This window comes from Plasmodium knowlesi, assembly GCF_000006355.2.
Source record: "Plasmodium knowlesi strain H genome assembly, chromosome: 13".
NCBI classification, from domain to species: Eukaryota; Apicomplexa; class Aconoidasida; order Haemosporida; family Plasmodiidae; genus Plasmodium; species Plasmodium knowlesi.
This window is the reverse complement of record NC_011914.2, coordinates 272,306-297,970: the sequence shown is the minus strand read 5'-3', so window position 1 is coordinate 297,970 and position 25,665 is coordinate 272,306. Positions and strand designations below refer to the sequence as shown.

The following is a 25,665-nucleotide window of genomic DNA, read 5'->3' as shown; positions in this document are numbered from 1 at the left end:
AAAAAAAAAAAAAAAAAAAAAAAAATGCACAAAATGGCGCAATGATGTGAAACAAAGTGAAAGGTAGGCGATCGATAAAAAAATATATTCCTTCCCAATTTTTCAAACAGATGGCAACAATTCATCAGGCCGTTGTCAAAACGGACAATCGAAAACATACATTTTTTTTTTTTTTTTTTTTTTTTGCCTTTTAACATCTCCCCTTTCAGTTACAAAAATACTTGCTTCATATTATTTTTCGAAGGAGTATAACTGTTTGAGTGTCCCCCTCATTAACACATTTCTGTGTGTGTTGAGTGAAGGCAAATGTGCGCAGTTGTGGACAGGGGGAGAAAAGGTTGCCTGTAAATTTCTTGTAAATGTGATTAAGGAGAGGGAGCGGGGGAATGGAAGCAGTTAAGGTGGACGCCCTCCAGGAGGACTCGTGCCCAGTGGATACTGGCGTTTTTAAAAAGTGGTGTTACATAAGAAGGAAGAGAAAAGGCAAAGGCAAATATAGGGGCTATACGCATCTGCGCAAATGGAAGTTCCTTCACTGGAAGTATTCAAGCAGAGGGACAGGCGCGTCGACAGAAAGGTCCAAAGGGGAGATACTGAAAAGTGCAGCTGTCACCCCATACTGTAAGGAAAAAATAAAACGGAAAGGTAAAAGAATATTCGTTTTGAGGAAGACACAAGGGAGAGGTAGCATGAGTGCCGATGGAAGCAAAACGAGTGTAGACAGAGATAACATTTTACCAAAAAAAAAAACGAACAATTCGAAACTGATACTGTTGTTAGCAAAATATGTGCACTCCTGGGACACATCGAGGAAGAGTTCCAACGATGCAAATTTTTACAGTGACTCGACGTGCGCCTCGTCAAAGGAGAACGTGCACATTTGGAAGGACAGAAGGGGTAGAGAACACCCATACCTATATAATGTTATTAAAAAGTGGAAACACAACTGGAAGTACGAAAAAGAAAGAGACTTAAATTTTATCAATCATGTGAACTGCAGGGCTACTGTGGAAGTTCACTCACTCTTTACCTTCTTTTGCACAAAATTAAAAATTAAAGATAAGGCATATTTTGAGAAGAAAAATATGTTAAGTAAAATCGCCTCTAAGGAGAAAAGCTATGGGATTCAGAAGCATGGAAGCAAGGACTATTCTGCCAAGCTAAAAAATCAATACATCCCAAAAAGTAAGGTAAAAATTTTGAGCGACCTTAAGGGCAAACCTAGTAAAGCTCCTCTTTACAAAGCGCAAAATACGCAGACCATGAACGATGAACAGGCGTTAGAGGAAAAGGAGCAAGTGCATCATGAGGAAAATGAACAACATCCCCACATGGCGGATAGTAATAACGATAATAGTAATGATAATGCTACAGAAAATTTTCAGGCAGACGTGGTAACAGGAACCCCCGATGGGGACGATCAGTCAGAATTAAATGAAGACCAATTTGTAGACGAATTAGACATAGCCGATTTAGAAAACGAAGGAAATAAAAAGGAGAAGACTTACTACACAGATAGATGCATTCTGGATAGAAGTGCCAAAAGGGTTTCCATCCTTGACAAGTTAAATATAGGACAGGACGATAAGCAGAAAGGAAAGGAAAATTACCAAGGGGTTAAAAAGGAGGTACTAAATGGAAAAAATGGAAAAGGAGAAGAACATTCGTATGTAAATAAAGCGGAATTAATAAAAAAGTCGTTTTCAAATAAGGAAAAGGAGCTACCTCACGTAGGAATAACACAGGAGAGGGGAGAAGTCATCAGTTTGAAGGGAACCCAGGGTTCGAGTGAGCCCAGTGTGGCATATGCAAAGGAGGGAGGCAGTAACGTTGGAAACAACTGGGTGGGGGCATACCCAGTAGAAAAATATAAAATGCATCCCCCGAGGAAGGGGTCTATCAAGAGCCTACCCACAGAGGAAGTCGCCGTGGATTCCCCCATGAAGCGATGGACAGACCCCTCCGTGATTGGGCAATTCGGGGATGCCAATAACGGCCAAGTTCCGTACGGCATGAACAACCAGATGGGATATAACCCATATGGTCCTCCCAATTACCAAATGAATTATGGAGCCAATTTTCCAGTGAACGAATGGGCTCATTTCCCTGCGAACGGTCTGGCTAATTTCCCGCTGAGCGACGGGGTGGGGATGTACCCCAACGGTAGTAATTATCCAAACTATAGTAATAACCCCAATTACGGAAAGGACCCCAACTTCGGGAATGGGGCAAGTTACTCCCAATGGGCAAACTACCAACCATATGGCAACATCGAGGGGGGTGCACACAAGGTAGGAGTGAGACCAAGGGAAAACAACATTAACGAAACGAATCTGGTGGCGTATAATAACCAAAACAAGATGAAATACGACGAAGACTTCACCCTAAACTATATTCTTCAAAAGTGTGAAGACGACGATAAGTTTTTCTTCAGCAACGATGAGAATAGTACAAACAACGGGACAGGGAACCAAAATGAATTGAAAAAATATACAGAAGGAATGAATAGGATAGTAGAGCAAATGTACTATTATGATAATTTTTACGACGAATTCAAAATATGTGAGGGGGTAAAAGAAGATTCGAACATCACTCATACCATTATAGATACATCCTTAAATTTAAATGTTATTGATGAGGATGTGGAAATGAAGAAAGAGAGCAGAGACAGCCAGGAGCTGATTTCCCAGATGGAGTTAAAAATTAATAAGCTAGAGAAAAATATCGAAGAATTGAAGAAACAGAATGAAATGAATGACAAGGGAAGGAATAACCAAGGAGGGGTAAAAGGAGAGGAGGAAACAGGCGAGGGGAAGAAGAAGTCCAAGAGAAGCGCAGTCATACACAAACTGAAAAGGGAAATTGAAAGAATAAAGAAGGAAAACAGGAAAAAAAAGAAAAAGGACAAAGATAAATGCAACGGAAAGGGGAAAGGGAATGATGGGGCCGAAGCACAGGAAGGATCACCCCCAGAAGGAGAACAACCTGACAGCCCCAATCAGGACATCCCGAATGAGGATGCCCGCAATCAGGACAATTTCAACCTGGACAACCTCATCAACGCAGACCAACTGAATACATTCAAAGACGAAATTTTGAACAACGTATACTATTACATATACGAATCGTACGACCAGAAAGACTTTGAAGTTTTGGAGAACCTAGCAAAGAAGCACGAAACGAAAGGGAGGAAAATAACCTATGACGTGAATTTGCCCAAGCATAGCTTTAAGCATAAGAGGACATCAAGCGCCTGGTTTTTAAACCCCATGTACGAAAATTACATGCTTGAGAAGGAAAAAAAAAAAAAAAAAGCGAAAATGGATGATATGTCTGGCTCAACATATGACAAGGTGGAATTTCTCTTTCACGAATATGAACAGGACAATGTTGTAAAATTGAAGGAAGAAAATAAAAGTGGAGCCATGTCGGAAATCAGGGATAGCGATTTTTCTTATGAAAGTTTTATAAGTGAGAAAAAGAAAAAAATAAAAAAAGACAAAATTGATCTGATCAAAATGAAGAATGAGATTATCCGAAGAAGGGGAAAAACTATTACCCCCGGAAGGGTAAAGGCCGACCTGATGGAGAACACCGTAATGGCAACATTGGAAGGGGAAGATAAGGAAGGGCATGGTGAACAAATGGAACAGAGGCAGGATCATCCAACGAAGAATCCTCAAGATGAAGAGGAAAAACATACGCAGAACGACGTGGTGAATGATCTATTTGTTGCGATAAACAATTACGTTCCAGAGAAGTCTCTATTTGATATTTTCAATTTTGGTTCGGATGATGAAAGTGCAGGAAACGCAGGGGTGGAAGGCGGATGTAAGACGGAGGAAGGTGTGATGAAGCAAGACGGAGATGCTCTAAAGAAAGAAACAGTTAAGGAAGTCCCGCCCGAAGGGAGAAAGTGCATCGAAGAGGGTAGCGCCCCGAAAGACGCAGATATGAACGCCGAAATTGAGAAGAAACGGAAAGAGAAGGAACTTCTCGAACTGGAAATAGAAAACGCTCGTAAAAAAAAGGAGTTGGAGGAGTTAGAGCTGCAGATGCTGGAGAGGAGGAAAATGAGCCTGTTGGCGGATAGGTCAGTCGGATCGGGGAACGAGAGCGAAAAGGCAGAAGAGGATGTGGTACCAGAAAGAGAAGAGGTAGAAGACAAAGCAGACGAACCGGACGTACCGGACGAACCAGACAAAGCAAAGGGAAAAAACCAAGTCGAAGTGCAGTTGAAGAAGGAGGACAGCGAAGAAAAAGAAAAAAATGAAGAAACGCAGGTCGGTGCACAGCGCACAGACAACGAGGTGAGTGCGGCGAGCCTCGACACGATGCAAAGGGTTGAGGATGATCATTACGCAAAAAAGGAAAAAGGAGAGATGGCCATGAAGAAGGAACCCCCACAAGTGCAAGACAATGAAATAAACGACTGCCTCTATGACTATTTAAAAAAACAAAAGCAGAAGAAGAAAAAAAAAAACAACTGGGCATTGTATGGAAGGCCCAAAGTGGAAAGGGAAAGAAACACTATCCTTAGAAGACTATCAACCTCCAAGAGTGACAGTGGATTTAACGATTATGCTTATTTGGCGGAACGCTTTTTCGAAGCAGTTACAGGATATCGAAGTGACCCCGATGAGTACGAATGCAGCGAGGAGGGAAGAGGAGGAGACAGGAAAGCTGAATTTGGAGAAGGCTCCCAAGATGGGCAGACAAATTATCCAGAAGATCACACCGCAACCATCCTTCACATAAATGAAAAGATGAAAAAAAACGTAGAGCAAAGTGACGCGTTCCATAAATTAGGGAGACCAAAATACAGGAAGAAAAGTATCTACCAGAGGTTCAAATCTACAACACATAACACCATTTTAAAGAAAAATAGCTTAAAGAAAAAAAAAATATGTATAAAAAGGAACATGACGAAAAATGAACCCCCCAAATTTTATGAAGAAAATGAAAGAATCATAGAAAAGACGAAACTGAAGTTAAAGGAAAAACTAGCCAACAGAAGCGGACCCACATTTTTGGATAATCTTTTGGGGAACAATAAAACCTTATCTGGGATACCCCCCAATGAGGGAAATAGTAATTTTATGAAAAGCAGGACGATGGATTCGACGTTGCAGAACGGAAATGAGGAAAACAAGAAGTTAGATCTCAAATATAAGAGGAAATTAATTTACCAGGCACTGGGTAGTAGCAGCAGTCTGGGGTGCGCAGGTGGAGGAAATGTGCAGGAAGAAGAGAGGGACGAGCATTTGTTGAGAATCGCAGAGATGGAACAGGTGGAGGAGGAGAAGCGACTACAGGAAAAGAAACAGTTAGAGGAAGAGAAGCATTTGGAGGAAAAGAAGCGGTTGGAGGAAAAGAAGCGGTTGGAGGAAAAGAAGCGGTTGGAGGAAAAGAAGCGGTTAGAGGAGATAAAACGGTTAGAGGAGGTGAGAAGATTAGAAGATATGAAGCTATTAGAGGAACAGAAGCGATTAGAAGAGATGGAGCGGATGGAAGAGGCGAAGAGGGCGGAAAGGGCACGCCGACTGGAGGAAATGAAACGGCTGGAACAAAAGCGGCTAGATCAGGTGAAAAGGAAGGTTGAGTTGAGGCGGATGCAGGAGAAGGGGCTAAGTGAGGCAAAGCGGGAAGAATACCAAAGGGAAGAAGCAAAGATGATGGAACAGCGGGCTAAACCGGAACCAGTAGAAATGACCCCGAGGGATGAAGATAAAAAAAAGGAAAAGACACAACAAAAAAAGGACCTACTTAGAAACATTATGAAACAAATTTATACAGTGACTCCGCTATCCTACTACCGGAAGGAGGATAAGAGCAAAGACGGGAAGGAGAAAGATCACGAGGGAAGGGAAGACACCGACGAAGTGGGTGAAAAAATGGAAAGATCTTCGTTGAAATTAGATAACGCAGAAGGTACAGGAAGGAACAACATGCTTGGTAAAAGGGATAATTTAAATATCGATAGAAGGGAGGAATATGAAGAGGAAGTAAACACTGCATACCATATTGGCCATGTGGGGGATGACCAAAGCAGGGAGGAGAAACATTTGCGGAACCTTTCGTGTGCATCGAATTACTCCATGTTTGAGAAAATGGAAAAGCAACGGAAGAAGAGTTTTAGGGGGAAGACAGCCATGAATGGAAGCAAAGGTGGTTACAATAAACATGGGAAAAGGGATTTGTCAAAAAATGCATACATGAACAATTCTTTAATAATAAGTCATGTCATAAATAAGGGGAAGGATGAAAGGCAACAAATATCGGATGCAGAGGGTGATGACTCTGCTAAGGAGGAGACGGATGGTGAACCATCGCATGGGGGAATAGAAGACCACTTGGAAACGCGTGAAGACCCGATCCGTATAACCATACTGGATGAGGCGAAAAAGAAGAAGTTACTAAAAATGAGAAAACTGAACCTCAAGTATAGCAATGTATGTGAGGAGAATATATGCCGTGCGATAGGGGAAAACGTAGGGGAAGGAGTTTCAGGACAGAGTAAGGTAGACGATTTGTTTGACGTAGATGAGGAGGATTTCTTCGCAACAGAAACGGAGGACTCTTTTTTGAAAGTGGACGATGAGGGAGGAGAACATATAGAGGAAGACACCATGGAAGATATAAAAACGCATTTTTATAAAGAACTATATACTGGGCGTGGGTACGGGGGAGGAGGCAGGAGCAACTTAGAGTTATCATCCTTGTGGACCGATGAATCCCCCCCTCACTATGGCAGTTCCCCCCTTTATTCTGCAGAGCTGAAAAACCTAAGCAGTTACGATTTGTACACGAAGCAGATAAGCACGGATGAGGTAATGTGGAGAAATGCAAAACGACTGTCCCAAAGAAACGAATTGGTAAGTAAGAGCAGTGCAGAGGTAGAACAGAAAGATGACTTTTCGAGAAGCAGTCAAGATGCTTACTTTGACTTTGAAAAGAAAAAAATTTTTAGCATAGAAGGGAAATATAAAATGCATGAAAAAAGTATTAGTGCCTTATCTAGTGACGATTCGATTCTTGCTTGGAGAAAAAGGTATTACTTCAATTCGTTGGGAAGGCACTATGATGAAGGAAGCGATCCCTTCACTAATTACTCTTTCGAGAAGATAGACACACGGAATTATCACCGTGGGGGAAAATTTGCACCACATGAACACCATGGCAGCAGTGACGAAGAGATCCTTGCGAGCGTGATGAACAATTTAAAGGGCTTGAATAAGAAGATAAAGTCTATAGAAATGAGTTACCACATTGGGAGTGGGGAGGGGAACATGCCGGGAGGGGTGGAGGAATGTCTGCACGGGCGGCGCTCCGGGAAGATTCACCATGTCGGTAGTCTCCATGCTGACGACGACTATACTGGTGGATACCAACCCGGTGGGCACTATACAGATGCCCAAGATGAAGACCTTTCCTCGTTTTCCCTTTACCACAGCAGGACCCAGCCGCACATAAACACCTCAAAAACTTTCCAGAGGATGTACTCGCGCCAGTAAAAATCTGATGGTGAGGAGCATGCACCCCGCGAAAAAAAAAAAAAGGCGCAACGTCCTTTGATACGTGCGAGTTCGAACCATATGTGCATCTACCCAAATGAGCGGGGAAAAAAGGAGAACATTCCGTTGCGAGATGATGTGATTTCAAACTTGATGCCTCCAAATTTTGTTTTCGCCTTGTCGTTCTTGTGCCACGGGCGTATACTTATTTGGATACCAATTTGTGTTTCCATTTCAATTCGAACATTTTGCTCAAACAGTCGTCATAAAAACACTCTTCCCATTTGGTGAAATAAAGGAAAAATAGATACAATTATCCACAGAGTCGCTTTGGGCAGAAACGATTTTTACGATTCATAGTCATCCTAATCACTGCGCAGTGTATGCATGCGTATGTATGTATGACGTTATATCACAATAACTAAAACAAAAGCCGGAAATACAACAGACTTCTGAACTTTCGGAATCAGAAGAAAAAGATAGCATGCAGAGAAAAAAGGCAAAAAGGAAAAAAAGACAAAAAATTCATCAGAGAAAACAAATTCTAAGGAGGGCAATGCAGATGCCCTTCATGTGGGGTACAGCAATGTGGCCTGAAGGTAATGAACAAAAGGTTGGTTATGAGGCAGAAATATGACTTCTATAAGAGCTGATAATATTTAATAGTTATATTTTTTTTTTGTTTTAGGATGCATTTTTTTTCTATGCGTTTCGGGTTGGTCCTTAGTTTGCGGTTCGCCCTATCGGGATGTTGCAGTTTCCGGTTTTGGTTTGTCTGCGAGGAGTTTTTCCTCTCCCCCCCTAAAGCAGCTAAAGCTAACCCCGGAAACATATTCCAACACCCCTAGAACCTTATTCTAATACCCTTAAAACCTTATTATAATACCCCTACAACCTTATTCCTAAACCCGGAATCTGACTTCTACACCCTGGAACCCTCACTCCTATAGCCTAAACCTTACTCTTATAACTCCCAAAGGTATTCTTATACCGTGATACCTCACACCTATACCCTCATACCTAACTCCCATAATATATAACATTACTCATAAAAGCTGAAAATTTATGCTGGAACCCAAAATACGTTTTCCTATACACTGAATCCTAAACCTTAAACCCTAAACACTGAACCCTAAAGCCGGAACCCTAAAGCCGGAACCCTAAACCATAAACCCGGAACCTAAACTTGGAACACTTTCCATAGGAACCCCTTCCATAGGAACCTGTTCTTCTTCCATTAATTCAGATCCCATGAATTCTCGAACCAAAAGTTCCAGAAAATCCTTCTGGTTCAATTGTGTGTCCCCTTTTTGACATTCATCCAACACTTCAAAATGAATTTCAATAATCGTTCGACGATTCACGGGACCAGAACGTTTCGTTCTAGTTGGAGCAGAACGAGGTTTTCGTTCCTTCACCAGTTGATATTCATGTGAACTATCTTGCTGCACATGATCAAGGACTTGTTCCTGTACTGATGAACCAGGAATTTCAGCAGGAGATCTTCTAAAACGTGGTCCTCCTTTACCAAGAGGACCAAAATACTACAAAAAAAAAAAAAAAAAAAAAAAAAAAGAATGAATGAATGTTTTCCCTAATGATTGTGAAATGTTCCTCTTACACATTTATTTTTTTTCTTTTTAACCATTAAAAAATTTTTTTTTTCCTTTTAACCATTAAAATTGTTTTTTTTTTTTAACCATTAAAAAAATTTTTTTTCCTTTTAACAATTAATTTTGTCCATTAAAATATATATATTTTTTTTTCATTAATTTTTTTTTTAATTTTTTTTTTTTATCTTACCTTCCAAAGGTAATAAGCCATAGCAGAAAGGCCAATAGAGACAGGAGCCAAAGGAAGAAAAGGGGTAAGGATATCCGTAAGAAGGATGGGACAGACTGTATTCTCTAATGTTTTTTCCATGTTTTCTTTGTTTTGGTCGTTCTTGAACAATTCATTAACTTTACTTCCTACTTTGTCTTGGCCAATTTGGCAATCATCATAATCTTTGTCAATTTTGCATACAAAACAAGAATTATTACTATTCCCGTTGCATTGAGATGATGCTTGCATAATGTCTTTACTTTGTTTAAAAGCGTAATCTATGCCCGAATCTACGCTACAATTAGGATGTACCTTATACTTTTTTTGTTCTTCTGCCATTTTTTTCAATTGTTTTGCATATTCTTTAAGGAATAAACAACCCATCGTTTGTTCAAACGATGGGTCCTTAACATTGACCTTAGCAGAGCCCTTACCGCGGCCATAAATGTGTTTTAATCCTGCAGAAAAAAGCAAACAAGCTGCTTTATTTGTTTGTTTTTCTTTAGTGCCTAAATTCTTCCAATTAGCGTCTTTGTCATTGCAGAGGTCGGCAACTTCAGCCTGCTTATCAGGATGCGTCATATGTTTCAGAAGTTTCGTTAATTGAGTCTGAATGTCCGATAGCATTTCATCCTAAACATAGCACAAAAGAAGAAAACAAAAAAAAAATATATATGTATGTATACACATATGTATATACATACATATATATATGCATATACATATTTATATATATATACATTTATGTTCACGTATATATATATATATATATATATATATATATATATATATATATATATATATATGTAGTTGTCTACCGCCCTTACCCATTTCACATCGGTGCTTTGTCCACTATTATGTTGGTTCTTCGCTGATTTCCATTTCTTTGCTGCGCATTGGAGTTGAGTACAGAAAGAAGAGGTCATGTTAGTGATAGTAGATAAGGTGGTTGTTATGTTGGATTTAATGGAGTTGGTGTTGGATTGGGATTGGTGGTTGGATTCGAGGAGTTTGGTCATTTGTTCTTTGACTTTAATTGCGTCAGTTTTGTTTTTATTGCAATTTTGTCCATTTGGTGATGGTATTGATGTTTCCACCAGAGCGTCTGCGACGCTCAGCTGGCAATCAGCAGAAATTTGTTCTCTCTTACATTGAAAACAACCATTATTACCACCATTACATGGAGTCGAAGACGAAGAACTTTTATTTCGATCATTCCATTTATTAAACATATCTTGTATTTTAGATTCATCAATGGGACATATATCTTTCGATTTTGCAATTATTTGATCAGCGTACATGTTAAGAGCAATACAACCAACTGCTTGATGAAGCAGTTGGTTGTCTTGACCATTAGACTGCTTCGCAGCAGCACCAATTTTTTTAATGTAGTCTAATCCTGCCGTGATATGATTACATGCTTTTCTCTCGACACTCTGTTCATTACCATCACCAAAAGTGGTGCATATACCATTCTTGTTGGTCTTTGTTCCATCCTTTTGAATTTGTGTGAACAAGTTCGTCAGTGTTGTTTTGACGCCTTCATCCCAAAATTGACACTGTAAAAAAAGAGAAAAGGTTATATGTGTAGTTGGTGTAGTATCAGGTTGGTGTAGTATCCGGTTGGTGTGTAGTATCCGGTCCCTGTCTGCGAGGTGTTTTTTCTCTCCCCCCTTGAAGCAACTAAAGCTAACCCCGAAACCTTACTCCTGAACCCTGAAACCTTATTATAACACCCCTACAACCTTATTCCTATACCCTGAACCTCATTCCAATACCCCTACAACCTTATTCTAGCACCCCTACAACCTTGTTCTAACACCCCTACAACCTTGTTCTAACACCCCTACAACCTTATTCTAACACTCCTACAACCTTATTCTAACACCCCTACAACCTTATTCTAATACCCCTACAACCTTATTCTAATACCCCTACAACCTTACTCCTATACCCCCAGAACCTTATTCCCATACCACTAAGACCTTATTCTTATACCCCTACAACCTTCTTTCTATACCCTGAACATCATACCAATACCCCTAAAGCCTTATTCTAGCACCCTCCAACCTTGTTCTTATACCCTAAAATCTTATTCCTAAACCCGGAATATGAATTTTTTTTTTTTTTTTCTTTTATTCATTCTACCCCCTAAGTGTTGTGTTGTTTGTAGTAATACTTACCCAAGTCTGCGTGGGGCTACCCTTATTCCCGATTTTGTTTTTGAACCATTTGGGTGCGGCACATCTAATGAAATCGCATAAGTTTTGCATTTTATTTATTTCTCTTAGGGCGTCAGTTACAGTTGTGTCATTATCTGGAAGTACTGTTTTTAACATTTCCGTCACTTTTTTTTGGGTGACGGTGCCATCTGTTTTAGTTGTGTTAATTGTGCAGTTGTCCAATTCTTCTTCCCATTCACATTTAATGCACGAAAAATTGTTCGCGCATGGAGATTTATTATCATTCCATGACTTAAAAGCTTTTTTTAAACCAGCATCAATGACACATTTAGAGTCCTTTTGCATTTGTTTTGCATATTCTTTAAGAAGGAAACAACCCATCGCTTGTTTCAACGATGGGTTCTTATCCAAGATGTCGCTGCCATTGATTTTAGGCGATCCATTCGTTGTAAGTTCCTTTAGTTTGTTGAAACCTGCTGTTAGATGTTGGCATGCCTTCTTTTCAGGGTCAGTAGCTTTTCTAGTGGCAGTGCCATCTTCCATGATTCCACATGGACCTTCGTTTTCTTGGCCACCACTCTTCCTCATTGCTTCGGACAATTCATTCCATAGTTGTCCCACTTCGCCATCCTTTGTCCAGAATTTGTTCTGTAAGTAAAGGAATATATATATATATATATATATGCATATATGTTGTTATTATTCCTTTCTTCCCCTGCTTACGGTGTTGACATCCTCTTCCTGTGCTTACCTTTGCGTCCTCCTTTGCGTCAGGTGAGTTTAATTGGTTTACTATACAATTCACGCGATCACATAAAGTGGCTTCCTTATTTATTTTGGATAATGTTGGTTGTATTTTGTTGTTGTTGGTGTTGGAGTCAGTGTTTAACTTCTCCATCACTTTGGACCATAGGTAGATGTTTTCCCCAATTTTAGTACCAACACACTCCTGTTTCTCACACTTCTCACATGAACCCTTCTCATTACCATTCTTATTACACCAATTATTTCGATTACTCTCCTTCTCCTCTGCATCAAAGGCCCCCTTTATTCCTTCTTCCACGGCACAAGCATAACCACCTTTTTCCGCCTGTTCTCTTAATTTCTGTGCGAGTACATTCAATATTACACAACGCATAGTAGATTTAAATATTCGATTATTCTCTTGGCCCGCTTCTGAACCTGCTCCCTCTTTCTTGATTTGATGTACACTTTTCAATGCTTTAACAATAAGTTTGCATGTTGCTTTGCTCACACAACCATCTGCATTACCATTGGGGCATTTAACCTCCTTGCACAGAGTGTCTATGTCGGCGTCGGTGCCCCCATTGGTAGATATGTCTGTGACAAGGTTGGTTATTTCCTTTTGGACTTCCTTCCACACTTTATCCTACAATTGAAGTAATATATATATGTATATACGTACGTACATATGTATATATATGTCAGTATATATATGTATATACATATATGTATATATATATGTGTATACATGTAAGTGTATGTATGTATACATGTAACTGTATACATGTATATGTGTGTAATTGTCCATGCCCCTCTTACCCCGTTTGCGGGTTTCCCCCTGTCTTCAAGCCACTGCTCTCCTGCACATTGTGCACGAGCACACAAACTACCCATGTTTTTGCATTGACCACCACCTGCGGGAAGGGGAAGATGTTAAAGGAAAATGGAAGGAAAGGAAGTGGAAAGGTGAAGGGAAAAGAAGAAAAAGGAATAAAAAGAAAGGAAGGAGGGGAAGGTGGAATTGGTGATGATAGTAGAATGGTTCGATGGTGGCTATGGTGATGATGATGATGGTTGTGCGGGAATTGTGAAGTAGGATTGTGTTGGTGGTGTCTACTTACATATGGTCTTCGTTAGAGATTTCTTCGTTAAGGAACTATTACTGTTACTATCTTCTTCCTTCAACTTTGAGTCAATTTTCTCCTTTAACGGCGTTACTAGCGCTGTGCTGCTATTTTCTTTAATTTGACAAGTGTAGAGGCGCTCCCTAACACACTTAAAACACTTATCATTACCAGCCTTGCAGCCATCACTTGCATCCTTAATAGTATCATTCTTCGTCTTAAAAGCATAATCTATCCCTGCCGCTACACTCCTTTCCTCTCTACATGGAAAATCGTTACTTTGTAGTTTATCTGCAATGGCATTTAATAAAACACAACGCATCGTTCTTTTGAACGATGCCTCAACGGCACCGTTGGTGCCGCCGTTGTCGGTGATGTCGTCGAGGTTTTTTAATCCTGCTGCTATAAGGAGGCAAGCCTCCTTTCCCTTCTGTACCCCATTCACCTTCTTAAGATCACTACAGTACTGTTCAAACTGCCCTTTCTTATCGTCAGATGTTGCCCCCTTGAGAGCGCCGCCAAGTGTGGCGGCTTCCGTTTTGACTTGTTCCCATACTTCCTTCTACAATTAAATAATATAAATATATATATATATATATATACACATACATATACGTTCATGTATATATACGTACGTGTACACATGCATACGTATATACATATATGTATGTACATGCATACGTACGTATATATATGTATGTACATAAGTATATACGTATACGAAACTGCCATTACTTACCCAGTTCAGTGTTCCCTTATTCTGGCTTTTCGTCTCCTTCAACCACCTTTCGGATATACATTGGAACCGTTGACATAATGTCATTCCATTTATTTTGGTTTGCATTGCCTTTATGTTGCCCTCCTTGTCGTTTTCAACGATGCCCTTCAATTTTTCCTCAACATTCTTTTCTTCGCCATTGGGCTGGCCAGTTGTGTTAATTTTGCATTGGTTATAGTCCCGCTCTTTCCATTGGCATGAAATACATTTTCCATTACTGCAGTTAGCATTAGTACCACTACTTCTACTGAGTTCCTCCCCAAGTTTGAATGCCGTTTGTATACCAGCATCTATGTCACAAACAGCTTTGTCTTTCATGTGTTTAGCATAAGCATGAAGTAAAAAACAACCCATCGCTTGTCTTAACGATGGGTTGTTCTTTAAGATGTCGTCTGGCGACGACGTCGTCGTCCCGGACGACGACGCCGTCGTCGCGGACGAATCGTACAGATAGTTTAAGCCGGCATGCAAAAATTTGCATGCCGTCTGTTCAGACTGAGTTGCTGCCCTTTCATTATTAGTGTCCCTATCCACTGTATTACAATCCCAATTCCCTGTTCCCTTAGTTGCCTTCATTTTCCCTGCCAATTCATTCCACAGTGCCTTCACATTCTTGTCCCAGAAGTCTCCCTGCAAGTGAAGTAATATATATATATACATATGTATATACATATACATATATACATATACATACATACATATACATATACATGTACATATATATACATACATGTATATGTATATACACACACATACGCATACGTATATATATATGTGTATACATGTAACTGCCATTCCTTACTACCCAACCAGGTGGCGTGTGTGCCCACTTACTTTTCCACTCCCCCCGTTTTTCCCTTCCCACCACTTCGCTGCACATTGTATACGTTCACATAAGGTATTTCCCTTATTGAAGGTAGCCAAGGTTTGTTGTATTCCGCTGTCCTTGGTTTTTTTGCTGCTGCCGAGCATTGATTCCACTTTAGACTTTACTTTGTCAGAGGTGCTGCCAATCGTGCATTTGTCAAGTTGGTTATAGTCGTCGTCATTCTTCCATGTGCATTCAATACAATTATTGCCATTAGCACCAGTTCCACATTGAGATATTTTATCCATAATGCTTCTACTTTGATTGAAAGCATGTTCTATACCCGCCTTCATGTCACAATATCCTTTTTTTTTGGCTTCCTCTTTTAATTTTTCAGCATAAGCTTTTAACAAAAGACATTGTATAATTTGTTCAGACAATTTGTTAGGGCCATTTGTGGTTGTGTACATTTTGTGCAACAATGTTGTAATATGTTTGCATGCTGCTTTGCTTGCATTATCCAGGTTCTGGTTGTTGCAATCCGCACCTGTGGTGCCACTACTAGTAGTCGACGAATTAAAGAGATAGCTCAATTTGTCACTGACGTGGTTCTTCCAGAATTCCTTCTATATAGAAAGGGGAGGTATATGTATACATATATATACATATATATATATACATATACATACATATATATACACATATACATATATATATATATATATGTATATATGTGTATATATAGACAGTCCATCCCCTGCTTACGTTGCTGCCCTGTTCCTTCGTCAATTGCCAATATTTTTCTGCACATTGCAAGCGATCACAGAATTTCTTGCCCTTGTCTTTCATGCATACTTCAGCTGCGGGAAAAGAAGAAGATTAATGCGACATGTAAAGTGCCATGTATGCATATATGTTGTATGTTGTATGTTGTATGTTGTATGTATGTATGTTGTATGTTTGTATGTATGTATGTATGTATGTTGTATGTTGCATGTTGTATGTTGTATGTACTTATGTAGATTAAGTAAATGTATGTCATTCACAATCGATGAAAAATTTTTCTCCTTCTTTTTTTTTTCTTTTTTCGTTTGGGATTGTTCCAAATTTGCAGTTAGTGTGCCATCCGGTTAGTGTAGTATCCAGTTCCCACCATAAACATCCCACCATCCAGTTCCCACTATAAACATCCCACCATCCAGTTCCCACCATCCAGTTCCTACCATCCAGTTCCCACCATCCAGTTTCCACCATCCAGTCTCCACCATCCAGTCTCCACCATCCAGTCTCCACCATCCAGTCTCCACCATCCAGTCTCCACCATCCAGTCTCCACCATCCGATCTCCACCATCCAGTTACCACCATACAGTCTCCACCATCCACTTCCCACCATCACGTTCCTATTATTTGGTTACTACCATCCGGTTCATACCATCCGGTTCGTACCATCAGGTATATACCATCCGGTTCATACCATGCGGCTGGTGCCGTATCCAGTTCCTGTCTGCGAGGAGTTTTTCCTTTCCCCCTCCCGGGAGGGATGGTGGGATGCTACCCTGCCATCCGGTTCATACCATCGGGTTCCTACCATCCGGTTTCTACCATCCGGTTTCTACCATCCGGTCCACACTATCGGATTCATACCATTCGCTTCATACCATCCGGTTACTACATTCCGGTACATACCATCCCGTTACTACCATCCGGTTCTCACCATCCTGTTCCCACCATCCAGTTCCCACCATCCAGTTCCCACCATCCAGTTCCCACCATCCAGTCTCCACCATACAGTCTCCACCATCCAGTCTCCACCATCCAGTCTCCACCATCCAGTCTCCACCATCCGGTTCATACCATCCGCTTCCCGCCATCCAGTTTCTACCGTCGAGTTCCCACCATCCACTTCCTACCATTCGGTTCATACGATCCAGTTCCTACCATCCACTTCATACCACCCAGTTCATACCATCCGGTTTCTAGCATCCGGTTCATACCATCTGGTTCATACCATCCGGTTCATACCATCCAGGTTCATACCATCCTGTTCCTACCATCCGGTTCATACCATCCTGTTCCTACCATCGGGTTCATACCATCCAGTTCCCATCATCCTGTTCCTACCATCGGGTCCCTACCATCCGGTTACTACCATCCGGTTGCTACCATCCGGCTACTACCATCCGGTTATTACCATCCGGTTACTACCATCCGGTTCCTACCATCCAGTTCCCACCATCCGGTCACCACCATCCGGTTCATATCATCCGGTTCATACCATCCCGTTCATATCATCCGGTTCATACCATCCGGTTCATACCATACGGTTCATACCAACCGGTTCATACCATCCGCTTACTACGATCCGGTTACTACCATCCGGTTTATACAATCCGGTTTATACCATCCAGTTCATACCATCCAATTCCCACCATGCGGATGTTGTGTCGTATCCGGTTTTTCGTCTTCGAGGAGTTTTACCTACCCCTCCCGGGAGGGATGCTGGGATGCTTCCCTGCCATCCGGTTCATACCATCCGGTTCATTCCATCCGGTTCCTACCATCCGGCTCATACCACCCGGTTATTACCATCCAGTTTCCACCATCCGGTTACTACCATTCGGTTACTACCATGACGTTCATACCATCCGGTTGCTGCCGTATCCAGTCACCGTTTTCGAGGAGTTTTACCTACCCCTCCCGGGAGGAATGCTGGGATGCGTCTCTGCCATCCGGTCAATACCATCCAGGTTCATACCATCCGGTTCATACCAACCGGTTCGTACCATCCGGTTACTACCATCCAGTATCCACCATCCAGTCTCCACCATCCAGTCTCCACCATCCAGTCTGCACCATACAGTCTCCATCATCCAGTCCCCACCATCCGGTTCATACCATCCGGTTCATACCATCCGGTTCATACCATCCGGTTTCTACCATCCAGTCTCCACCATCCAGTCTCCACCATCCAGTACCCACCATCCAGTACCCACCATCCTGTTCCCACCAAACGGTATACACGATCCGGTTCATACCATCCCGTTCCTACCATCCGGTCTATATCATCCACTTCGCACCATCCACTTCCCATCACCCAGTTCCTACTATCCGGTTACTACCATCCAGTCCCCACCATCCATACTCCACCATCCAGTCTCCACCGTCCAGTGTCCACCATCCAGTCTCCACCATCCGCTTCCTACCATCCTGTTCCTACCATCCCGTTCCTACAATCCGGTTACTACCATCCAGTTCCTACCATCCGGTACATACCATCCGCTTCGTACCATCCGGTACATACCATCCGGTATATACCATCCGGTTCATACCATCCGGTTCCTACCATCCAGTTCATACCATCCGCTTCATACCATCCGGTTACTACCATCCTATCCCCACCATCCCGTTCCTACCATTCGGTTCCTACCATCCCGTCACTACCATCCGATTACTACCATCAGGTTAGTGCGTAGTATCCGGTCTTTGTCTGCGAGGAGTTTTTCCTCTTCCCCTCCCGGGAGGGATACTGGGATGCTCTCCTGCCATCCGGTACCTACCATCCGCTTCATACCGTCCGGTTACTACTATCCGGTTACTACCATCCGGTTCAAACCATCCAGTTTCTACCATCCAGTTTCTACCATCCGGTTCGTACCATCCAGTTCCCACCATCCAGTTCGTACCATCCAGTTCCCACCATCCAGTTCATACCATCCGCTTCCTGCCATCCGGTTCATGCCATCCGGTTCATACTATCCACTCTCCACCATCCAGTCTCCACCATCCGGTTTCTACCATCCCGTTTCTACCATCCGGTTTCTACCATCCAGTCTCCACCATCCAGTCTCCACCATCCAGTCCCCACCATCCAGTCTCCACCATCCAGTCTCCACCACCCAGTTCATACCATCCGGTTCATACCATCTGGTTCATACCATTCGGTTTATACCATCCAGTCTCCACCATCCAGTCTCCACCATCCAGTCTCCACCATCCAGTCTCCACCATCCAGTCTCCACCATCCAGTCTCCACCATCCAGTCTCCACCATCCAGTTTCCCACCATCCAGTCCCCACCATCCAGTCCCTACTATCCAGTTCCCACCATGCAGTTCATACCATCCGGTTCATACCATCCAGTTACTACCATCCAGTTACCACCATCCAGTCTCCACCATCCAGTCTCCACCATCCAGTCTCCACCATCCAGTTACTACCATCCAGTTAACACCATCCAGTCTCCACCATCCACTCTCCACCATCGAGTCTCCACCATCGAGTCTCCACCATCGAGTCTCCACCATCCGGTTCATACCACCCGGTTCCTACCATCCGGTTCATACCATCCAGGTTCATACCATCCAGGTTCATACCATCCGGTTCATACCATCCGGTTCATACCATCCGGTTCCTACCATCCACTTCCCACCATCCACTTCCCAAACTTCCTGTTCCCACCATCTGCTTCATACCATCCGGTTCATACCATCCGGTTCATACCATCCGGTTCATAACATCCGGTTCATACCATCCGGTTCCTACCATCCACTTCCTACCATCCTGTTCCTTACCACCCAGTTCATACCATCCTGTTCATTCCATCCGGTTCCTAACATCCGATTACTACCATCCGGTTCATACCATCCGCTTCATACCATCCGGTCGTTGTTGTATATAGTCCCTGTCTGCGAGGAGTTTTTCCTCCCCCTCCCCTAAAGTAACTAAAGCTAACCCCTGAACCTTATTCCTAAACCCTGGAACCTTATTCCTATACCCTGAAATCTTATTCCAACACCCTGAAACCTTATTCCTATACCCCTAAGACCTTCCTCCTATACACTAAAACCTTACTCCTATACCCTACAACCCTACTCCTAAACCCGGAACCCTACTCCTAAACCCCGAAACCCTAAACCCCGAAACCCTAAACCCCGAAACCCTAAACCCCGAAACCCTAAACCCTGAACCCTGAACCCTAAAACCCTAAACCCTAAACCCTGAACCCTGAACCCTGAACCCTAAACCCTGAACCCTGAACCCTGAACCCTAAACCCTGGAAAATTACTCCTAAACCCGGAACCCTACTCCTAAAGCCGGAACCCTACTCCTAAAGCCGGAACCCTACTCCTAAAGCCGGAACCCTACTCCTAAAGCCGGAACCCTACTCCTAAACCCGGAACCCTACTCCTAAAGCCGGAACCCTACTCCTAAACCCGGAACCCTACTCCTAAACCCGGAACCCTACTCCTAAACCCGGGAACCCTACTCCTATACCCTGAAACCATACTCCTATACCCTGAACCCTACTCCTAAACCCGGAACCCTACTCCTATACCCTGAAACCTCATTCCTATACCCCTGAAACCTTACTCTTATACCCCTAAAACCTTACTCCAGGACCCGGAACCCTACTCCTAAACCCGGAACCCTACTCCTAAACCCGGAACCCTACTCCTAAACCCGGAACCCTACTCCTAAACCCGGAACCCTACTCCTAAACCCGGAACCCTACTCCTAAACCCGGAACCCTACTCCTAAACCCGGAACCCTACTCCTAAACCCGGAACCCTACTCCTAAACCCGGAACCCTACTCCTAAACCCGGAACCCTACTCCTATACCCTGAAACTATACTCCTAAACCCGGAACCCTACTCCTAAACCCGGAACCCTACTCCTAAACCCGGAACCCTACTCCTAAACCGGGAACCCTACTTCTAAACCCGGAATCCTACTCCTAAACCCGGAACCCTACTCCTAAACCCTGGAACCTTACTCCAAAACCCTGGAACCTTACTCCAAAACCCTGGAACCTTACTCCAAAACCCTGGAACCTTTCTCCAAAACCCCGGAATCTTACTCCAAAACCCTGGAACCTTACTCCTAAAACCTGAACCGTACTCCTAAACCCGGAACCCTACTCCTAAACCCGCAATCTATGTTCTAATAACCCTAAAACCTCCCTCCTGAACCCGGAACCCTGCTCCTAAACCCGGAACCCTACTCCTAAACCCAGAACCCTACTCCTAAACCCGGAACCCTACTCCTAAACCCGGAACCCTCTTCCTATACCCCTAAAACGTTCTTCCTAAACCCGGAATCTATGTTCTTACACCCTGACACCTTCTTCCTAAACCTGGAATCTGACTTCTAACAGCCCTACAACCTTATTCCTAAAGCCGGAATCTGAATTCTAACACCCTGAAACCTTATTCCAACACCCCTGAAAACTCATTCTAACACCCATACAACATTACTCCTATATCCTACAACTTTATTCCTAAATCCGGAATCTGAATTCTAACACCCTGAAACCTTATTCCAACACCCCTGAAACCTCATTCTAACACCCATACAACATTCCTCCTAAACCCGGAATCTAAGTTCTAACACCCTGACGCCTTACTCCTAAACCCAGAATCTAAGTTCTGGCACCCTGACACCTTGGCCCTAAAACCCGGAATCTGACTTGTGACACCCCTACAACCTTCCTCCTATATCCTAAAACGTTACTCCTATACCCTTAGAACCTTACTCCTATACTCTGCAACCTTCTTCTTATATCCCTGCAACCTTACTCCTGAACCGGAATCTGAATTCTAACACCCCTAAAACCTTATTCCATCACCCCTACAACCTTACTCCTGAACCGGAATCTGGTCTCTCACACCGCACAACCTCTCCATCTTCATCCCCCCAATTTTTTTTCATTCTTCTTCTTCTTCTTCTTCTTCTTTTTTTTTTTTTTTTTTTTTTTTTTCCTTAAAATTTTTTTTTATTCCTTTTTTGAGAGTTGCCCCCAATAGGTGTTATATCTTGTTCTCGTAAAAAAAGTGTATGGGACATCCGCGCGCGAGCGCGCGGACTACTATACTACGGTTTCGCGCAAAATGTGTGGAAGAACGCTAAACATTCATATAATTAGACCTTTAAAAAAAAAAATTTCTCTTTTTCACCTTTATTTCTTATTTTGTTTGTAACATTCCTTTTTTTTTCTTTTTTTTTGGTGAAAATTAAAAAAATGTTCATTGAATTTTTTTTTTTTTTTGTTACAAAAATTTTGCCTTCATAATTTTTATAATTTTTTCGCCCAATTTCTTTGTAAATATGTAAATATTTCTTTGAAAAGGTTAAGGACTTTTCCTTTTTTTTTTTTTTTTTTTTCTTCTTTCTCCTTCCGCGTCCCCTCGTTTGGGATTGTTCTTTTCCTTTCCTGCAGCGTTATTCACACATACACAAATGGAAGAAAAAAAAAAAAAAAAAAAAAGATTCATCCCTTAAAAAATCTAAATACCAGACCATATATTGTTGTCCTTACACCCTAAAATTATAACTTCCATTATGGAATCCCGCAACCAAAAAATGCGAAATCTTACACATATACACCGTAAAAATATTATAAATCCCGCAACCTAAAAATGCCAAAAATCTTACACATATACACCGAAAAATATTAAATCGCGCAACCTAAATACGAAATCTTACACATGTACACCGTAAAATATTAAATCCTGCATACACCGTAAAATATTAAATCCCACATACACTGTAAAATATTAAATTACTCATACAACGTAAAATATTAAATCCTGCAACCTAAGTGCGAAATCTTACACATATACACCGAAAAATATTATAAATCCCGCAACCAAAAAATGCGAAATCTTACACATATACACCGTAAAATATTATAAATCCCGAGACAACGTAAAATATTATATCCCGCAACCTAAAAACGCGAAATCTTACACATATACACCGAAAAATATTATAAATCCCGCAACCAAAAAATGCGAAATCTTACACATATACACCGTAAAAATATTATAAATCCCGCAACCTAAAAATGCCAAAAATCTTACACATATACCACGTAAAATATTAAATCCCGCAACCTAAACACGAAATCTTACACATACATCCCGTAAAATATTATAAATCCCACAACCTAAAAATGCGAAATCTTACACATGTACACCGTAAAAATATTAAATCCCGCAACCTAAAAATGCGAAATCTTACACATATACACCGAAAAATATTATAAATCCCGCAACCTAAAAATGCGAAATCTTACACATGGACACCGTAAAATATTATAAATCCCGCAACCTAAATTCGAAATCTTACACATGTACACCGTAAAATATTATAAATCCCGCAACCTAAAAATGCGAAATCTTACACATATACACCGTAAAATATTATATCCCGCAACCTAAAAATACTAAATCTTACACATATACACCGTAAAATATTAAATCCTGCAACCTAAATGTGAAATAATAAACATGCACCCGTGAAAATATTAAATCCCGCAACCTAAATACGAAATCCTACACATATACACCGTAAAATATTAAATCCTGCAAACCTGAAGTGCGAAATTTCACACATGGACACCGTAAAATATTAAATCCCGCAACCTAAAAATGCGAAATCTTACACATATACACCGTAAAATATTAAATCCTGCAAACCTGAAGTGCGAAATTTTACACATATACACCGTAAAATATTATAAATCCCGCAACCTAAAAATGCGAAATCCTACACATATACACCTAAAATATTATATTCCGCAACCTAAATGCGAAATCTTACACATATACACCGTAAAATATTATAAATCCCGCAACCTAAAAATGCGAAATCTTACACATATACACCGTAAAATATTATAAATCCCGCAAACCTAAATACGAAATCTTACACATACACACCGTAAAATATTATAAATCCCGCAACCTAAAAATGCGAAATATTACACGTATACACCGTAAAATATTATAAATCCCGCAACCTAAAAATACGAAATCTTACACATGTACACCGTAAAAATATTAAATCCCGCAACCTAAAAATGCGAAATCTTACACATATACACCGTAAAAATATTATAAATCCCGCAACCTGAAAATGCTAAATCTTACACATATACACCGTAAAATATTATAAATCCCGCAACCTAAAAATGCGAAATCTTACACATATACACCGTAAAATATTATAAATCCCGCAACCTGAAAATGCTAAATCTTACACATATACACCGTAAAATATTATAAATCCCGCAACCTAAAAATGCGAAATCTTACACATATACACCGTAAAATATTATAAATCCCGCAACCAAAAAATGCGAAATCTTACACATATACACCGTAAAAATATTATAAATCCCGCAACCTAAAAATGCGAAATCTTTTATTCCTTTTTTTTTTTTTTTTTTTTTTCTTTTTCCTTTTCTCTTTTATTCCTTTTACTTCTATTCCATTAAAGACCTATTTATTTTTCCCTTCATTCCATATTCCTAATTCCTCCTTAGAATTTATTTTTTTCAATTATTTTTGTTTTTTACTTCTAAACTTACCTAGATTTCCTTGAACTTTCTCCTTTAAGTTTTTGACTATGCTGTCCGCGTTAGGAGTATTCCCATGACTAATAGATTCTTGCAATAGTGTTTTAAAATCTTTCAGTGTTAATGACTCTTTATCACTTACTAATTCATCCATTATTGCTCCCTTATTCTCAGTTGTGCCCATTCCGGAGAATGATACAATACTTCCTTTATTTTCTTCTAAATATTCCTTCTTCCTTTCGGAATCCGATATATGGGGCTGCCCCGGCGGCTGTTTACAGACGTGTGACCAATACCTCCCTGGAAGTCTCACCCTCCACGGGCCCCCGTTCCAGTTTGACATACGGGCCGCCTCCCTCCCTGCATGTGTCCATTCTTTGATTGTATTGCTTAGAACTGCTTTACCAATGAGTACATCTTCGATACCTACTGTACTGCATTTATTCAGTTGGTGCTCAAGGTTCTTTTTCCCCAAATGTTCCCCTAATTTTTCTTCCACTTTGAGCGATATTTGCTGTACAACTTCATCCAATTTACAGTGATCTCCATACAGTTCGGCTAAGGCCAATGCGCCAACAATACAACGTGGATACCACTCATGTGGTTTAATGCCTGTTTCGGGGCTCACGCTATAGTACTGTGACGTCAGTCCACTCATGAAATATCTTACTACAACGGCAGCTTTACATAATTCCTGCAAATACACATTCTTCCCAGGTCCCCCCTCCTTCACAAGGTTTTTTGCGTCCGCACAGAGGCTCTGTATTTCCTTTGACTCCCCCGCGTTCAACCTACTTTTCAGCTTATTCCATGCTTCATCAAAATCATTCTTCATTTTGTCCTGCAAGAGGAGAGGAGAAAAAAAAAGAAGGGAAGGAAGGGGAATATATATAAATATATACATATACATATATACATATATACATACGTACGTACATATACACATACATATATATATATATGCGCGTATATGGTATATATATATGTATATATATGTATTCACTTACTGTAATGGTGGTGGCATCACTCGTCAATTTCCCACCCTCCCTCAACTTCTCCAACCAACCCTGCAACAATCCACCATTGCCCGATGTTGATGCTGTCGTCATTGTGTGTCTTCGTCGCCCAAAAAAGAAAAAATATATATATATATATATTATATATAGAATTAAGAAGGAAAAAAAAAAAAAAAAAGGAAGAAAAGAAAAGAATATTTTTTCCCCCTTCTTTTTTATTCCTTTCTTCTTTCTTTACTCTTCCTTCTTTTACTCTTCCTTCTTTTACTCTTCCTTCCTTAAACCTTCCTTCTTTTACTCTTCCTTCCTTTAACC

The 25,665-nt window shown here is 41.1% G+C and overlaps 2 protein-coding genes across 2 annotated transcripts; one reads left to right on the top strand and one right to left on the bottom strand.

The window, feature by feature from the left end:
- Nucleotides 1–386: 386 nt before the first annotated feature.
- PKNH_1306300 (conserved Plasmodium protein, unknown function) lies at nt 387–7,514 on the top strand (the record flags this gene model as incomplete). Its single annotated transcript, XM_002260534.1, has 1 exon — nt 387–7,514. One exon carries the CDS (start codon nt 387–389, stop codon nt 7,512–7,514), a length of 7,128 nt encoding a protein of 2,375 aa, XP_002260570.1.
- A 1,160-nt stretch (nt 7,515–8,674) lies between these two features.
- On the bottom strand, nt 8,675–25,443 carry PKNH_1306200 (SICAvar, type I; the record flags this gene model as incomplete). The annotated part of the gene is made up of 12 exons (XM_002260533.2): nt 8,675–9,058; nt 9,318–9,971; nt 10,166–10,897; nt 11,522–12,169; nt 12,273–12,911; nt 13,085–13,179; nt 13,387–13,951; nt 14,129–14,797; nt 15,002–15,601; nt 15,741–15,835; nt 24,347–25,175; nt 25,342–25,443. 12 exons carry the CDS (start codon nt 25,441–25,443, stop codon nt 8,675–8,677), a joined length of 6,012 nt encoding a protein of 2,003 aa, XP_002260569.2.
- Between the last annotated feature and the right edge of the window lie 222 nt (nt 25,444–25,665).